The sequence below is a fragment of the Ascaphus truei genome, chromosome 2, assembly GCF_040206685.1.
Source record: "Ascaphus truei isolate aAscTru1 chromosome 2, aAscTru1.hap1, whole genome shotgun sequence".
NCBI classification, from domain to species: domain Eukaryota; kingdom Metazoa; phylum Chordata; class Amphibia; order Anura; family Ascaphidae; genus Ascaphus; species Ascaphus truei.
Window position 1 is genome coordinate 453,364,690 of NC_134484.1, and position 19,468 is coordinate 453,384,157.

General features: G+C 46.4%; 1 protein-coding gene across 7 annotated transcripts in view; it reads left to right on the forward strand.

Moving 5' to 3' along the window:
• MINDY4 (MINDY lysine 48 deubiquitinase 4) overlaps positions 1-19,468 on the forward strand; it is a 130,516-nt gene that overhangs the window by 8,930 nt on the left and 102,118 nt on the right. For 4 of the 7 annotated variants that reach the window (XM_075587962.1, XM_075587963.1, XM_075587961.1 and 1 more), the window contains 2 exons: positions 7,918-8,176; positions 10,793-11,199. In XM_075587962.1, the coding sequence (XP_075444077.1) occupies positions 7,918-8,176; positions 10,793-11,199 (666 nt within the window). Of the gene's footprint in view, positions 1-1,008; positions 1,251-7,917; positions 8,177-10,792; positions 11,200-19,468 lie in introns of all 7 variants that reach the window. The other 3 variants (XM_075587957.1, XM_075587958.1, XM_075587964.1) reach the window with 2 other exon arrangements.

The following is a 19,468-nucleotide window of genomic DNA, read 5'->3' on the forward strand; positions in this document are numbered from 1 at the left end:
CTTACCCTGTCTCCAGCAGCTTCTGGCGACGCATCGCCATGGAGAAAAGGCAGGGGGGGGGGGGCAGACAAAGTTTGCGCACAACTGATGTAGACCATAGATTAAACACCTGGGTAGCCATACCGCTTTGTATCTTCTTTCCCATCTCCTTCACCCTCTCTTATTTGTTTTCAGTGGGGGGGGGGCTCTTTATTATTATTTTAGTTTGTCACATGTTTTACTGAGTTGCTCTTGGAAATCATCCGGGCTGAACAGTAAAAGAGTAGAGCTTGTTCACCCTTTACTTGGATTGTAAGCTCTTCAGGTCAGAAACGTGTACCTGCATAAATCTATGTACAGCCCGGTGTAAACAGGCAGCGCTAAATAAGAAAACAATGTTATGATATAAAATTAAATGATCACTTGTGAGCACGTAAACATGTCTCAGACAGGTCTGCAACCCTGCTTTTCCCCATTATCTCCTAGCATACAGTACAATGCTGCTACTGCAGCCAGGGATTCTGGGTAAGGACATGCAAATGAGCACACAGTGTCACATTTTACTTCAAATCAATTTTAACATGGACCCCTATAAGCTTATGCATGCTGCATTACACAGCTTTTCAGCACAGCCTGGGTAAACCTATCACAGCTTGCAAAGCCAGTATAACAATCCTCACACTGAATAGATCCAAAAGGTCGAAAAAGCTGTCTGTGAGTAGGGTTACTGGCCCTGCACTTCTTCAACGCAGGCTGTGCTGGAAAGCTGTGTAATACGCAGGCATAAGCTTATAGGGATCCATGTTAAAATTGATTTGAAGTAAAACGTGTCACTGTGTGCTCATTTGCATGTCATTTCCCAGAATCCCTGGCTGCAGTGGAAGCACTGTATACTAGGAGATAATGGGGAAAAGCAGGGCCGCAGACCTGTCTGGAGACGTGAATGTGCTCGCAAGTGATATTTTAATTTGCTGTATTCTGTACGGTGGAGGTTTTTTTTTCCACAATCATGTCATTTTCTTTCTTCAGGGAAGCGAAAAACCCTTGAAAACACTGTTGGAAATCATAGCAAAGTATTTCCTGCAGCACTTTGGAAAAGCCGAACACTGTAACGTTATTGAAGAGCAGAATCCAGCAGCCGAACAGCAGCTGATAAAGAGGCTGCACCTGAAAGGGCTGGACAATTCTGTGCTGAATGTGTGTGACATTTCTGATGACGAAGCTGGGGGGAGCAGCGCAGTGTCTGATACATGCACAACTCAGATCTACAGGTGCAGCATCTATCTCCTATTCGCTCTCCTTTTCTTATGGTGTAGCGCCACCAATAGGTCATGTGAGGGAAGTGCTCAAACTATTCAATTAGCAGAGGCCTGCACAACTTATAAAGGGAAACGGGCCAAACTGCTCCAAGGAAAGCAGATTCGGCCCGCACTTTAATTAAAATTACCCCCCCCCCTCACGATTCTTACCTCTCCCCCCTTACAACTGTCACCTCCCCCCTCACAGCTCTTGCCGGCGGTGTGGTGGTGCGGTCTCTATCGTCTCCCCTTAAAATTCTACTATTTCCCCTGCAGGTCCTGACCATTTTTTCAGGACCTGCAGGGGAAACAGTAGAACCTTCAGGGGAGAAGACGGAGACCGCCGTACCAGCCACACCGAATGACGACATCATGACTTCCTATTAGCCCGCGGGACATTTAAAGCCGCCATTATGTGAGCCACAGCTAGGCCAGCAGGAGCGGCTACCAGCACCCCCTGCGTAGGTCTGTGTCTCGGGACGCAGGGGGTCCCCAGAGCTGAAATGAATGGGGTCCAGGTCCAGAGACCGCCTGCTTCAATCCTATTGTAATTATTATTATTTTTATTTAAACGCATCGCTTGGATTGCCTCTTTAAGCGCAAAGATTAAACATATTCTGTGGTGGGAAAGTAGAAGGTTTATATAATATCTATGTTCGGCAGCTATACTCGTAATTAGTTGCAATGATATGAAACTATTCACCAATATGGCATCTTATCTTCCATTTCAATGATTGTTTCATCATTTAAGAGATTACATAAGTATGTATATCTTTATTTATATAGTGCCAACAGCGTTCTCGGCGCTTTACAAAAGAGACAATACAGTACAGGGATTTATAATACAGTAAGTGCAAAGGAAATCCCTGCCCCGGAGAGCTTACAATCTAAGTGATAGGCTGGGAGAGTTACAGAGACAGCAGGTCTGTAGATGGCAGTGCTTGGCCACCATGGTTTGTAGGAACGACTGTGGGTGTGGGACAGTAGCCATGAGTCTAGGCTATTGAAATGCTTCATTTAAGAGGTGAGTTTTAACGTTTGACTTAAAGGTGGGGAGAGAAGGTGCTTGGCGTATACTGGGTGTGATGGAGTTCCACAGTTAGCGGGGAGAAATGTTTGAGGCAAGAGAGGGCAGTAGAGGTGAAAGGAGACAATTGTGGGAAGAGCACAGGAGATGAGCAGGGGCATAGCAAGAGATCAGAGCTGATCTGTAGGGAGGAGCAGATGAGTAAAGACCCTTGACGGTAATGAGGAGAACTTTTGTAGGTGATCCTAAACGTGACGGGAAGCCAAGAGAGGGATTTAAGGAGGAGATGGGCAGAGACTGTTTTGGAGACAGTGAAATTATTCTAACAGCAGTATTTTGGATAGATTGCAAAGGAGAAAGTTGGGAGGCCAGTTAGCAGTATGTTACAATAATCCAGGCGGGAGAGGATAAGGGCAGGCATTAGAGTTTCAGTAGTCTATTGACAGAAAAATGGGCGGGTCTTGGCAATACTATGGAGGAAGAAGCAACACATTTCAGCCATGCCATGAATGTGAATGGAGAAGAAAGGAAAGAGTCAAATGTCACTCTTAGGTAATATGCTTTGGTGACAGGATAGCTGATAGTACCATTTACTGTGATGGAGAAAGGGGATATTAGGCCAGGTTTAGTGGGAAATATGAGGAGGTCAGTTTTACACATATTAAGTTTTTTAGGTGGCAGAGTGCCATCCATGAGGATCTAGCCAGGAGGCAATCCGAGACTTGGGTTTGGATTGCAGGTGTGAGGGTAGCAGTGTATAGATATAACGGAGTATCAACAGCATAGAAATGCCTATGACCAAAAATGTTGATGAGATCACCAAATGATATTGTGTAGAGAGCGAAAAGGGGAGGCCCCAGAATAGAGCCTTGAGGTACACCAGCAGACGGATTAACAGGAGACGAAGACATGTTAGCAACAGGGACAGAAAATGTGCGATGGGAGAGGGAAGATGAGGACCAGGATAGAGCTTGTTTACGGATAACAAGGGAGTTTACAAAATGACGGAGAAGAGAGGAACCGACCGTATCAAAAGTAGCAGAGAGCAGTCAAGGACATTTGGTCGTGGCCATTTTGGCGTGGGTCACCCCGCCGCCGGAAGCTTCTGCAGCTGTCCACTTCACCGCTAAGGTAAGTGGCTAAACCCTCTACCCGAAGCCCTTACCCTAAACCTAAACCCTTACCCTAAACCCCCATACCCTAAACGCTAAAACCCCTTAAATTAACCCCCTACCCTAACCGCTAAAACCCTTTAAATTAAGCCTCTACCCCAAGTGTTAAAACCGCATAAATTAACTCCTTATCCGAAGCGCTTAAAGCCCTGAAATTAACCCCGTAACCGCTAAAACCCCTTAATTTAACACCCCACCCAAAACAGTAATAGAAGCGATCGGTGGCATAGATTCCAGAGGCGCATCGGCTCCGACGGCAGGGTTACTTGTGGCGAAGCGCCGGCGGCCAGTTGGTCACCGAAAAAAATGACCGCACCCAAATGTTCCTTTCCGACAGAGAGATAGCTGTATGAAGACCAGATTGTAAAAGGTCCAGGAGGGCATGGGAGTTAAGAAAGTTAATTGTGCGGGAGAACACGAGACGTTCTAGCAGTCTGGCGGTAAACGGCAGGAGGGATACAGGGTGGTAGTAAGTAAGGCACGTATGGTCTATGTTGTCTTTGAGAATAGGTGTAACCACCGCATGCTTAAAGGAGGAGGGGAAAGGGCCAGAGGTCAGGGAGGAATTGAAGATGTGGTTGAGAGTGGGGACTAAGACATGAGTAAGAGATCTGATAAGGTGTGAGGAGATGGAGAGTGGTTAGAGGGAGAATATCAGCTTAGAAACTAGTTCAAAGTAACATTATACATATATATATATATACTAGCTGAGAGACCCGGCGTTGCCCGGGATGTAAATGCGTAATAGGTAGTATTATTTATAAATCGTGGAACAATAGGTGACTGTTTGTTGTAAAGGTTGGATAATAATATTGAAAAGAAAGATGGAAGAAAATGTAATACGATGTTGTATAAAAATGGTTTATTGTAACCACACCACAGTACAATGTATATTTTGGTGGCATAAGTGATGTAAAAATCTGAGTCGTGTGTCCTGCTAGGGTGTGAGGCGGCGGGTGGCGCGTGGGTTGTGAGTGCTGTGTGCGAGTGGGGGTCCTGCTAGGGTGTGAGGCGGCGGGTGGTGCGTGGGTTGTGAGTGCTGTCTGTGAGTGGGGGTCCTGCAAGGGTGTGAGGCGGCGGCTGGCGCGTGGGTTGTGAGTGCTGTCTGTGAGTGGGGGTCCTGCTAGGGTGTGAGGCGGTGGGTCAGTGATGTCAGTGCGTAGGGGCGGGAGGCAGCAGGTGTGTGTGGCGGCAGGTATGTGTCGAGTGTGGCGGGTGTCTGTTGAGTGCGTGCAGCGGCTGTGAGGCGGTGGGTGAAAGGCAGAGGCGGCCGGAGTAAGGGCGGGTGAAAGGCAGAGGCGGGGGTGGGGAGGCGGTAAGGCGGGCATGAAGGCGAAGGGCGGCGTGAAGGGGAGGAGGGGGTGGAGGAGGGGAGGAGGGGGTGGAGGAGGGGGGCAAGGGGTGGAGGAGGGGGGCAAGGGGTGGAGGAGGGGGGCAAGGGGTGGAGGAGGGGGGCAAGGGGTGGAGGAGGGGGGAAGGGTTAGAGGAGGAGGGGGAAGGGTTAGAGGAGGGGGGGGAAGGGTTAGAGGAGGGGGGGGAAGGGTTAGAGGAGGGGGGGGAAGGGTTAGAGGAGGGGGGGGAAGGGTTAGAGGAGGGGGGGGAAGGGTTAGAGGAGGGGGGGGAAGGGTTAGAGGAGGGGGGGGAAGGGTTAGAGGAGGGGGGGGAAGGGTTAGAGGAGGGGGGGAAGGGTTAGAGGAGGGGGGGAAGGGTTAGAGGAGGGGGGGAAGGGTTAGAGGAGGGGGGGAAGGGGGGGAGGGCGGAGGGAGGCGGTGGGAAGGGGGGGTGGGAGGCGGTGGGAAGGGGGGGGGGGAGGCGGTGGGAAGGGGGGGGAGGCGGTGGGAAGGGGTGGGGGGAGGCGGTGGGAAGGGGTGGGGGGAGGCGGTGGGAAGGGGGGCTGGGAGGCGGTGGGAAGGGGGGGAAGGGGGGGAAGGGGGGAGGCGGTGGGAAGGGGGGGGAGGCGGTGGGAAGGGGGGGGGGGGCGGTGGGAAGGGGGGGGAGGCGGTGGGAAGGCGGTGGGAAGGGGGGGAGGCGGTGGGAAGGGGGGGGAGGCGGTGGGAAGGGGGGGTGGAGGGGAGGTGAAGGGGGGGGTGGAGGGGAGGTGAAGGTGGGGGGGTGGAGGGGAGGTGGAGGGGGGGTGGAGGGGAGGTGGAGGGGGGGGTGGAGGGTTAGGTGAAGGGGGGGGAGTGGAAGGGAGGTGAAGGGGAGGTGGAGGGGAGGTGGAGGGGGGGGTGGAGGGGAGGTGAAGGGGGGGGAGTGGAAGGGAGGTGAAGGGGGGGTGGAAGGGAGGTGAAGGGGGGGGAGGTGAAGGGGGGGTGGAGGGGGGTGGAAGGGAGAAGTGGAGTGAGGGGAGGTGAAAGGGGGTGAGGGGAGCTGATGGGGGGTGAGGGGTGGGTGAGGGGAGGTGAAGGCCGCTCACTCACCCGTCCGGCAGGTCCCACGTGGATCTGAGGCGGGAGGCAGCGTGTTGTGGCCGCTCTCCCGCTGTGTCCCGGGCGCTCGCTTGCTCCCCCCCCACTGACTGTTGCGGCGCCGGGGGGGGGGATCGGGGAGACACTGACACTGGAGGGGAGGGGGGGGTGGAGGGGAGGTGAAGGGGGGGTAGAGGGGAGGTGAAGGCCGCTCACTCACCCATCCGGCAGGTCCCACGTGGATCTGAGGCGGGAGGCAGCGTGTTGTGGCCGCTCCCCCGCTGTGTCCCGGGCGCCGCCATCTTGGGTACTCGGCGCCGCGAGGCAGCCTGCCTGGCCACTGGCTGTTCCCCCGCCGGGGAGGCGTGAGTTGTAGCGCCGGGGAGGGGGGGGGGCATGTATATGTGTGGGGGGGTGGAGAGGTGGGAGATATAGAGGGGGGGTCTCGCACGGCCGCTGACACTGGGTGGGTGGGGGGGGGGCGCTGAAGGGGTAATAATAGTGTGTGTGTCCCGCTGACTGTAGCGGCGCCGGGGGAGGGGGGGTCGGGGTGAAAGCGCGGGAGACACGGGGAGAGGAGGAGGTGCGCGCGGGTGCTGCTAACACTGTGAGCCCCGCTAATGTATGTAACAGTGTGTGTGTGTGTGTGTGTGTGTGTGTCTGTCACTGTGTGTGTGTGTCCCTGTGTCCCTGTGTGTGTGTGTGTGTGTGTGTGTGTGTGCGTGTGTGTGTGTGTGCGTGCGTGCGTGCGTGCATGCGTGCGTGTGCGTGTGTGTCTGTCACTGTGTGTGTGTGTGTGTGTGTCTGTGTGTGTGTGTCTGTGTGTCCCCCCCTGTGTGTGTGTCCCTGTGTTCCCTGTGTGTGTGTGTGTCCCTGTGTTCCCTGTGTGTGTGTGTGTGTGTCCCTTGGCCCGTCACTCCGCCTCAGGCCAATGAGAGGTGTGCGGGGGCGGGCGGGCCAAGGGACCAATGAGATTTCCCCTAGGGACACCGGACATCCAGGCAGGCAGGCATGCATGCATGCAGGCAGGCAAACATACAGTGCTTTCACTAATATAGTATAAGATATATATTTTTTTTTTTTAAATTGAGACTCAAAATATATAATATGTAATGTTTTCCCTTGGATTGTAACAATACATTATGCCTTCCCTGTGAACAGTAAAAAGAAGGGGGGAGTGACCCGCTCAGCCACCGATTAGGAGATGGACAGGGTGCACTAGGGGAAGAACGAGCAAGCCGGTATATCAAAAACCAGGGCTCTAGCGCCTCTCCAAAGGGGAGAGAGTGGGCACTGGAGAAATGCCCCCTAATAGCATGCACTCTCTGTATGTAAATTGCATATGTAATAGTATACACTGATGTAGTCAGTATAGGTAGGTATAGTAACCAAAAATCAATGTAATTATAACGTCCCTAATAATGCAAGGGAGTACCAGTAAAAATATACTAAAAACAGTTTAATAGATCCTCTGTACTGTACTAAATAAAATATATGGGACACATAAAACTTATTTACAACATATATGTGAAACCACACACCGAGGTCGAAATGGAAGTGGAGCCCCATAATGTGATCGCTGCACCGATTTACGACTGCCAGAATGCCGGAGAATGCCAGAGGCCGGTTACACTTTGGTGCGGCTGGACTTCTGGCACTATAAAAGGTGAGGCAGCCCCATCATTGTATACTCTTCATAGAGCAGTCATTTTTATCCCACTTTGTATTTTGACTACCATGTTACGATCAGATAATTCACCCGAGAGTTTATCGGGGTTGTCATTATCGCTTTGAGTTTATCGGCGTTGTCATTATCGCTTTGCATGGCACATCAGAGAGATAATTAATGCTGCAACCACCGAAATGTCGACAATGTGGCACGAGTGGCTTTGTCACAGAAGCCCTCTAAGGATTGGTTCAAATAATAACATTGTTTTCACAGGATGATTTTACTTTGCCTTTTCCATCCCAATCACATAGATCAGTGGGAAATCAGGTGTTTGTATACATGTTCTCATTGTCACTTCTTACAGGAGTGAACTCAACACGTCATTTTACAAAATAGATCAGTCGAAGGGATCCCATCATAAAAGTAAGAAAGCTGAAGGCAACACAAAAAGCAGCAGATCGTCTGCTGAAGGAGAGAGAAAGAATGTAACAGAAAACAGGGATCGCTTCAGAATGTCAGAACCAACTTGTGAGGTTAAGAATGCGACACAAGAAACACAAAGGCCTAAATCAAGCAGGATTGTCCGAGGGATGATGTCTGGACCTATTGCCAGTTCTCAAGAGGTGCCCTTCTTATTGTTATAGTGATTTTCTTTAGTCACTCGGAGGATGAGTCCAAAGCTTGCCTTTTATTTATTTATAAAATGTTCTACCAGGAAGTAATACATTGAGAGTTACCTCTCGTTTCCAAGTCTGTCCGGGGCACAGAGTTATGTTGACAATAGATGGTTATGTTATACGGTATGAGCAGAGGTTATATATTAACTGTACAATGAAATGTCTGTAAATATAGAGGCAATAAGTGTTATGGGCGTATGTAACCGTAAGGCCTCAATTATACCAAGAACTGCAGAGCTGCAATGCGATCCGGTGACGTAGCGCGCATAAAAAACAAATGAAACAAAACCATGAAGAGTGCACATACCAAGCGCGACGTAAGCGGCGCTACGTACTGCAGAGCGTTTGTCTCGAGGAGATTTGAGATTTCGTTTTTTTCACACTACGGCCGCATCACGTGATTTGCATGGCCAATCACAGCGCATCTCCAACAAACCAGGAAGTGAAGAACTGTGCATGTCTCCCTGCAGTAGCGCTACAAATCTCTTCTGCATGTGCACTTGTAGCGCTGCTACGATGGTCACCGGATAACTTTGCAGCTCTGCAGTTTTTGGTATAATTGAGGCCTAACGGACCAGATTAAAATAAGAGACAGCTGAAGTCTTGAAAGAACTTAAACATTAACAATGCCTTAATGTTTGTGCTATACCTTACCTAAAGATTTACATTTTCTTTACATAAAGGTAGCGATTTCTTAAAGTTAACTGTAGCAGAATGTCGATGAGAGCAGAGATATACCTGACTGTGGGATAGAGCAGCGGTGCGCAAACTCGCCTGCGCCACCCCCTACCTGCTCCCTCCTCGGTCACGCCCCCCCTGCGTCTAATGATGCATCAAATGACGCTGCAGGGTCATGTGACATCATGTCACGTGGCGTCATCGTCATGTCACATGGTCCACGCCGCGTTGCCATGGCGACGTGTCATACAGCCGGCTGGAGCAAGGTCAGTGGAGTGTTGCAGGGGCCTCATGCGATCCCCCAGCATTAAATGAAATGCTTAAGGGAAGAGCGAGGGGCCTCTGCAACCGTCCGCGCTCCCCCCAGAAGAATCTCCCGCCCCCCAGGTTGCGCACCGCTGTGATAGAGGATGTCTTTTGTTACAGAGACTGGAGTATATTCTAGTAGCTGCGAGTTGTGCATATCCTTGTGGAAAGAGCCTTTTCCGCTCGGATATGCCGTTTTTGGTATTTTGTAAGTACTTCTCGCATGTCCAAACTGTGTGGAAAAGGCTTTTTTAGAAGGGATTCCATTCCGGCTCTGCAAGTCCGGGCAGATTGTCACTTTTTATAGACACGGTTTAAACTACGCGATTTGTAATACAGAATACAGATTATTGGTTGGTTTTAATCCGCTACGTACAGTATGACTATGTGAAACAGTGTGGTTTTGCAAGGGACAACTCGCAGCTACTATAATATGCCCCTATGACTTTAAACGATAAAAGTGAAAATATACTAAACCCTGAAAGACCCAATAGAAGAGGTACAGGCCGAAAGGTGTTGAAGAAAGCCAAAAACACTGACCACATGTGGTGGTACTAGGTCAAGGGAGAAGCTTCATCTTCATTTACAGACATATCATTAAATGCTTCTATTAAATTGTGTCTAAAAACTACAGTTTAATGTCAGATGTTCATGGCAAGTAACATATTTCTTCTTCTTTTGTTAAGTTTATTTATTATTCCAAAACAGTTATGTAATGTGCAAGAGAAGCTTGTGGGGAGCGCAGGTGTCACCATATATATGCAAAGGAAAAATAAAAATAGTGTGGTATGTCTATACAGGTACAGCAATCAAAACAGGAATCATGAATGGAAACTCACATTCTGCCTGTTGTAATACAGCATTTGAAACAGCCATAGTAATGTGCAAGCCTGAATGAAGAGCTAACATAATGGAAACATACAATTGTGCAGATGAAGCAATGAAATACAGTTATTATTTCTAGACAAATAATTAAACGGAGTATACTAGGATAGTTTAGATTTGAAAGATAGAATTTGGTTTTCAAAATTTTGCTTGCGTTTCTGAATTCTACTAACGTGGTTCTACACCCGGCTGGGTCATGCTCCCGGGACCCTCGTCATTCTGCTGTGACCCCATGCATATGCTGTACACTTAATGTGACTCTGTGTTCCCAGCAAAGTGAAAAGTTGTGGCAAAGAAATCTCCAACTATGGCATTTCCCTTCTTAAAAGTACAGTGGCTGTGGTCTGCTTTAAGACCATGGGAGCATGTACTGTGACTCATGGGGCAGGGGTGCTCAACTCCTCCAGTCCTCAAGACCCTCCAACAGGTCAGGTGTATACTCCAGTCTTCAACTGAGCCACCTGTGCAGAAGCTGGGGTATCCTTAAAACCTGACCTGTTGAGGGGGGGCAGAGGGGGGGGGGGGTCTTGAGGACTGGAGTTGAGTATCCCTGTCCTGGAGCGCAGAATCTTGCTACATCTGTGCAATGCGTCGGCACAATGTTGTAGAGTTTGCACCGTGATGCTATATATTAAACCTTCCCTTGAATGGAATGAATCATTGCAGACTGCAGCTTTTTCTGTTCTCTTTTAGGATTCCTCTAAAAAGCGAACACAGAAGCGAAGCGCAGGAATAAATAATATCATTCAGATAAAAGAGGAAGCCCAAACCAACAATATACTTGGTGGGACAAATGGGGCCAGCAGTAATTATGCAGGAAGCGCTGCCCTGCAACTGGGCAAAGAGTTCTCAGCCAAAGGACTTTCAGCGCCGGTCAGTGCTCCAGCCACCGAGAACGTGAGAAGCGCATCTCTCAATACCACGATTCCAGTATCCAAAGAGAAGCTGGAAGGAGAAACGAATGGAGAAACACAGACTGAAGAGAGTAGAATGAGTATTACAACAAACGATAAAAACTTTACATTTAAGTTTCCTCCAGGAGTTGGACAGGAAAGACGCCCGAGATCAAAGAAGAGTGACAATCACCCACCGTTAAACAGGTTGGTGTCTGGCATTGCACATACAAAATGATAAAAGGAAAGGTCTTGCCATACAGAAGGACACGAATTTCACGAGCTACCGTATTTTGGTTGTATAGGACTATTGAAATACTCAGTAATGTAGGAAAACAAAACACAATTGATTTTATTTAATGGCTGTATCCTAGATGAACACAGTCAATAGACCACACGGCATACAAACGTATAAAAAGGGGCGCAGCGAAATCTGTGCTTAACCCCTTGAGTGCCAGAGGGAAATTGCGTTGCTGTCTCCTCTGGCACTGGTGTGGTTGAGCAATATTTTCTTTGGACGTAATGCAGCAATACGTTACAGAAGTCATACCGCGTGCTTTATATAAAACAAGAATCCCCTAGCTCTCAATCTAGAAAATCCTCCCCAATAAAGATCATGTCAAATAATAATAATAAGCAAAACATATTTTTTCTGAACTAATATATACATACATATATACCCAGAAAACAGTAGGCACTCCAATACAGCATGTACAGTATGGGCAAGTGCAGGCTTCATAGGAAGAACATATAGCTAGCTATACATTACCCAAAACTGTAGTCCAGTGCAAATAAGGAAGCAGCACACTGCAGAGAATGAATAAAAAAATAAAGTGTATTAAGCAATAAAGACATCAGAAAGAACCAACGTTTCGGTTTCCGTAACGGACCTTCCTCAGAGTGTGGTTATAATTAACATTTACTGTATGGAAAATGTTTAATGCAAAAAATTTAGAGAACATCAGTTTACCTCTTTTGAGACCAAAATCTCAGTCTTCTCATGAAGTGTATACCCACCATAACTTATATAATGTGTGGTTGAAACCTATCTCGGCTGCACATTGCAGAGCCAGTGTAACCATAACCACTGATGGGACCCAAAAGGTAGAAAAAGCTGTCTGTGAGTAGGGTTACTGGCCCTGCACTGCTTTAACCCAGGCTGTGCTGAAAGCTGTGTAATGCGACAGGTATAAGTTTATGGCGGTCTGTAGGAGATGAGTGCAGAGGCATGACATGGGGGCAGGGGGCTGGTTGCCATGTCAACTGGAACACTACGTGACGTCACAGCGGCGTGACACCCATTGCCATAACGAGACACTACTTGACATCACGCGTCATTGTTTAGCCATGACAACGCAACGTCATGTGACGCTGCGGCGCCATAAAGAGTTCCGTTATCATGGCAACTTGGCCGTGTGACTTCGTGTCGTCACGTAGCATCCCGTTGTCATGGCGCCATTTGACGCTGTGCAGCCATATTGACGGGCGTTGCAGGGTGACATGTCGGGAGGATGCCGGGAGATGCCGCTGCTGAAGGTAAGCGCCACATTTAAAGGGTTAGCCTTCAGTAGAAGGTGACAACTCTGTAGACGGGGGTTAATGCCCTGTCACAGGGTCCATGCTAAAATAGATAAGAAGCAAAAGGTGACACTGCGTGCTCATGTGCATGTCGTTACCCAGAATCCCTGGCTCCAGTGGAAGCACTGTATGCTAAGGCTGAGTCCTCGCTGGCACTGAGCACGCTCATACTTGGAGAGCCCTCCAAGCATGAGCGCCGGGTGTCCTGCATGTATGCGAGTGCACGCGGGGGAGGGCGGGGGGCATTGCGGCTAGTTGAACGCGCGGGTAAGTATAGTTTTTGTTTACCTAAGCACCAAGTGCGGGTGAGCGTGTGTGCCCGCGCACGAGCGCCGCGCGCACCGCGTGAGCGGGGACTTGTATATATCTATATATGTAAGTAACCGCCGCAAACGCCGCCCCCTCAGCGCCAGTGGGGACTCAGCCTTAGAGGATATTTGTATTTGTTGTACTCATGAAGAGGATAATTTAAGATTTGAAAGCTGCTTTAATACATATATCTACTAAATTATGAAATACATCCTCTGTGTTATAATTTAACATACAGTACCTACCTCACACTGCAGCAGAAATACACTTAATGCATCCTATGGCTAATTAATTGGTATGATGCTAGAAATACCCTTAGCCTTACGCAGTGTATTACTAATGTACAGCAGGTGGCAGTAGATGTTCATGAATTGTGGATCCAGAACTAGGGATCCGCAACGACTTTTATGAAGCCAAAGACCATGTTACACACAGTATGCATTGTGTCAACAAGCAAGGCCCAGATCCAGGGGATCTCGTGAAGATCTTGGTGCCAATTTCTCCCAGTAGGGAATAACCTACAGCTATGGAATATGCAATTATATCAGAAGTTATTCTATTTGCTGGCGCTCGCTTTAGCCCCGCCTTTTTTTTACGCTTGCCTAGTTCAAAGACAATGGCGTCTGCTGGCGTGTTGCATGTTTCCTGCTACAATATGCCAGTGGGAGCAATAACATCTGCTACATTTGTACACCAGTGTTTGGGAATATTAGAAAAGCAGAAATCATGAAGCATGCTTTATGTACAGTGGTATGGTTTCATTTTGGGGAAGATCAATGACTTCTGTGCCATCTTCCTCGCACTGTACGTTCTGGCTAATTTGAGTTTGGATAAGATGCGTTCCTTTCAACGTGTTAAGCTGCGCTTATAGTGCCGGCGACCAGCGGCGCGACGTTGTGGCAAAGCAAATGCATTGCCGCCGTCACGTGCGCTTATAGTAAGCACGACGCCGCGACGGATTGGTCGCGATCTCTGGAAGTCATCTGTATTTGATTTGGCAGCGACCGTCGCGTCGCCGGCACTATAAGCGTAGCCTTAGAGGTGAAAATCAAGAAGTTCACTTTGGAAATGCTACACCTAGCACAACCTTTCCCTGGCTGGGCTAGATTTATTGGGTTTGGATGCTGAATGTTAATCTACATGTAACCCCCCTTCTGGGTTGTTATAATCAACTGAGGGGTTAAAGAGGATTTAAAGCGTTAACTGAGAAATATCCCATTTGACAGTATGTTGCGAAGTGGCCAGGCAGGGGCCTTATAACTTCCTGCTTTTAGAACATGCTGGGTTGGTCACATGGATGACTCAGCAGAGACTTCAGGATGACTCAGCAGAGACTAAGCTCTGCCCCTTTTCTGCCCAGCGACAGGGAGGTAGAAGAGAAGCTATAAATAGGAGGGGATTAGAACTCAATCCTCAGATCCCAGGAGGAGAGCCGGAGGAGGGGTCTCACCTGTAAATATGTAATTACACAGTTATGTAATAAGGTGGTCTTGGGTAGTCATTGGACACCCGCTGTGAGCATCCCAGGGGAGTATAATATGGAGCCCAATAGAAAGGGATCACCTCTGCCATCCCAGCTACTAAAAGGATTGTCGGAGTCAGATAGAGAACCAAGGCCTCTCTGTACCAAACATATAAAGGGGCAGCCGAAGCAGGGAACCAGAAGGTATAAGAAGAGTATGCACTATGACGACTAAGCTATCTTGTATGAATGATCAACTACTCCAACTGTTCTAAGCATGTGAAACCAGGAATGTAGCAATGCACCTCGGGAAGTTTATCTTCCTCAAACTCTATAATTACATACAGGACAGGCTTTATTTATAAAGTTCCTGGCGCCCATCTTTTCTACCTTAACACCCAGCTCCACTGGCCCAGCACCCTGACAAGGTAATACACTGTACAAGACAAATCTAGAGACTATCTGATGTAAACTCCCTAGGAGTCGGACAGAGAGGGATATATACAATAGAACTGTCTGTTCAGTGTAATAGTTTTCCTTGGGCATTGTCTGTACAGTGACTGTATGATAAGATTACTAGAGACCCGATCTATCCTATACATGCGAATGATAGTGGCTGCCTGTTATCTTAATGCTCATCATCCCCATAGGCTTCTGGGAAAAGGCAGTGATTTGGCAATCAATAGTCATCTTCGGTTTGCCTGCCTTTAATGCATACCGTAGCTGTAACAATTATAAATTCTTATTTGTGCACATTTGCACACACCTTTGTGCTTTGTAAGAGATGTTATGTTCAATGCAGGACATATTGAGGTACTTTCCTAGACCACCTCCAATCAGGTTTCTGGACGCATTCAAGACGAAAAATTGTACTTTACTTCCATAGAATCTCAAGTCATGAAACAGTGTAAGATAGACTGTAGTTAGTAGGTTAAAGCAGAAGTTTGTGCTGCTTGATCATTTGTTTTGCGGGAGAAGTTTTATATTACCTGAACCAGGGAGGGGATCTCTCAGAGATGATCCACACGGTACCCGTGATACAGGCAGTTTCTCCACGCAAGCATTCTTCCACGGTGGAAACAATACGGGTCCAGGAGGTCAGGCTTGCTCTGGCCGCCATTAGAAAGGAGCAGCCGTCTCCATTTTATTTGTATTTTTATTTTAGTTTACCTGGGTACCCAGGAGCTGATCTGTGGTTCCCTGACCGCCAAAAAGACTCCCATTTCCAGAGATATTTGTCTTTTTTTTTTTTGTGCCGATTTGAGACACACAAAAACTCCAAATATGGCAGCAGTGGGTCACCAATTGGAAGTTGCGACATCTCCCAATGACATTGTAGCTTTTTATTCGCCACTGGAGCTATGCTATCCCTGGTGGCCATATTGGGTCTCCCTCTTCAGGTAATGTAAACAAAACAAATCACTCCCCCTCACTAAAAACAAATAAACCGGAGCAGCACGAACTGCTGCTTTAAAGACACAATCTTGTGCTTGTAGCTTGGGTAAGGAAAGGACTGAACTTGTACAAGCTGGTATACAGTATGCTAACAACCGGATCAATCGATGAAAATTGCAGTAGAACAGTTGTATTTAGGTGGTTTAAAAGATACTCTTTTGAACTATATCCAGCAAATAAAAACTTTTACTATTTTGTCAATGACACTTAAAACTTGATTTAAAAGACTATTACTATCATATAAATGTATTGAAATGAGCGTTTTGCAAACGATGTAGTTGGAAAACGGAGTGTGAACAAATAAGTTGCATTAATTCTGTGTAATCAAACTATTCTAAGTTATATCACTAAAACTGGATTACAATGTACGTTTTGGGGGGCAATAAAAGTGCTTTGGGCAGAGTTGATCAAAGGAATCTTAAAATAAACTTGCGATTTGCCCCACATACAATTACATGATGGACTGCCTTACTCCGAAGGTTATAACTACACAGGATGGTGTCTCTTTCTAAACTGAATGAGAGATTCCATTTCCATACTCCAGCTTTTGACCTTTTATTATCTACTCACTTTTACCCCCACAGACATTCAAGGAAACCACTCAGCTGCTGCTTAAGCTTAATTTTCACCCACAGTTCCTTCTTTGGCTCTTAAAGCTCAGGAACACCATCTTTTGATCCAAAACTCCCATCAAAACAAAGTGACAAATGGACATAGAAATACAGTTATATATTATGCTGCCATTCATAATTACAGGTTGTGCAATGTACTTTATCCCAGGGGGGCTCAACTCCAGTCTTCGATTCCCCCCCCAGCTCCCCTAACAGGTCAGGTTTTAAGTATTTCCCAGCTGCAGCACAAGTGGCTCAATCAATGGCTCAGTTGAAGACTACACCACCTGTGCAGAAGCAGGCATACCCTGAAAACCTGACCCGTTGGGGGGTTCTTGAGGACTGGAGTTGAGAACCCCTGCCTTATCCTATTCAAACATTTCTATCCCCGGCTGGATGTTTCCTGAGAAAGTATTGTAACTGTATTACCGTATCTAAGCATTTAAATCCTGGCAAACACGTGCTTGTACCTACAGTAAGTTTCAGATTGGATTGATACAAAGTTGCTCCATTATCTCTGGGGAATCCTATACAATAAAGGGAAGGGTTTGGATAGTAAACCTTAAATAACCCATGGTTACCAAAAAACAGAGTGAGAATAATCAATAGATTATTATTACATTTACTACTTCCCTGCCCTCTTCCCACAAATCTGCCAGCTTCACATCCTCCTTGTTCTTTATGTCTAATAAAGTAAAGCATGTGTTTCCATGAGTTTCCATATGTTTCCATCCGACACTGACGCCAATGCTTCTTCTGTGTGTTGGCAGACAGGAAGCTTTGTAAGAATAGTGCAGCCAGGACCCTCCTTCAGAGACAAAACACGCTACCTCTGCAGCATGCTTAATCGTAAACCCGGGAAGAAGTGTTATCCTTTTACTGTATTCATTGGAAGTTAATTAAGACTTGGTCATATCAGGCCTGCTTTTGTAGATGTAGTCAAAACAAAAACAGAGGCGTCGCTTTGACCAAACCAAACTTTGTATTTTCATGTCCTATGATCTCAGATGAAACCCTAGCACGGAACAATTTTTTTTTAATACATTGTACATTATTTTTAATATGCTAAAAATGTTGATTATATGATCAAGAGTTTCTTAGTTCCCTTCTTATGACACACACAGATAGGCAGAATATATATACACATATACATATATATATATATATATATATATATATATATATATATATATATATATATATATATATATATATTATACATACACCCATTTCGGATACAAGCTACCCATCGTATCTCTGGAGAATCGTGTATACTGTATGTAATAGGAAAGGATGTGGTACGGATTTATTGGTACATGTTGTTCTGACTGAGTTTCCTTTGGTTATGTTGGTACAGGAACCCTTCATAGGCGAAGTAAGGAAAGAGAGTTGACACAGGGACTTCTCTGCCATGCAAGAACAATTGATTTGTGTGAATGAAGTTTGTCATTTTTTTCTCACTTTTTACTGTAAGATTACTGTAGCAGGATGTAAATGTTATATGTGATGCAATGGTAAAAAAAAAAAAAGATACCGTAACAGTAGGATGACAAAATGAATTGATTTTACTGCCTTTATTTATTTATTAATCGCAAACATTTTTCAGGCTTGTAAACAGATTGATGTAATATACTAGGCTTCTGGTGCTGTGAAGGAATGGTGTGCTATATCAGTAATTGTTGGATAGATTAATATCAATTAGGGATTGCCCTAATACAGCAAGGTTAATCGCTAGCGAAAAACCCCATACAATGCTTAGTGTTCCCTCTGCAGGGTAATTAAATCGAGAAGGATTGGTAATTAATTTTAGTTTGTTCCAGTCTCTTTCATGCTTCCAATGTCTTAACCCCTGCAAAAAGAAAGAGAATATTTCAATTGTTTTACGTCCGATTTCCCTTTGAATAGTTTACATAGTCGTATGGATGTATACTGTATAACATTATACACCTGCCCACGCGTGTGAGTGAGTGTAGAAGGGATTATCCACAACTGGCTGCCCAGTTGTTTTACTCAAATCCCTGCAGGGCACTACAAATAAGAACTTATACAGTACCTCCAAAACACACACACTACACCTTCATTACGCTGCCACCACCATGAATTATTGAAGGGCTTCTACCTCAGGAGTACCTGGTCCCCCAGAAGAATATATAAATGAAGAAAATCTAATTTAGCAAAACGCTTTCCACAAATGAAGGCAATCCCTACAAAAGTACTAGGTTCAATACGATCTCGAAGTCATTTTTTACTTGGTATAATAAATGGCGTTCGAGTCTGCGGAAAAAGGTTTCATACAGGAAGAATAAGGTCAGAGCGCTCTAAAATAAAAGGGAATAAAGCAGGAGCCAATACGTTACTTAATCAAGTCATTGTGAACTTGGAAAAGGTTCCCCCTAGGAGGTCATGGGTTGAAGATATGAGATCCACACACACTGAGGGGTAGTGATGGGTGAATGTGTCAAAGTTCGGCCCACAATCTTTCGAACAAACATTTCTATTTCATCGCAAACATTCAAAAGTTCGTTCAAACCTTTTGCATTCAAAAACATGAAATTCTGCTTAAATTTGTATTTCACTCTCTCCCCCCCCCCCCCCCCGCTCGTCGAAGCAAACATTTTACATTCACTTAATTTTTAAGGGTGTTTTCGTATACTTAATCGACTTTTTGCATTAAAAAAAATGTATTCCATTTGAATAAAAAAAATTTGCCTGCGTAAATTTTAACTAACCAGAATTTATGAAAAGTCGAACCTGTAAAACGCTGTTTTCGCAGCAGATTTGAACTTCAGTGGAAAGTGTGCTCATCTCTACTAAGGGACTTATTCTGTATCAGCTTAAGCGGGCGATTGGATACTGGCTGATATAGGACACTCCCCTAAGTGTACATCTTATTGCATCTTCAGTTGTGTTTCTCACAAATTCTTATACCCCACAGTGCTTTGATCTTTGAGAATGTCCAGATCCCTTGACAAGCCTGTAGGAGTGTGTCAACATTAATTTGTCACCTTCCCTTAACCAGGGACACTTTTATGACAGTATATCTGGGAGAGGAGAATTCCAA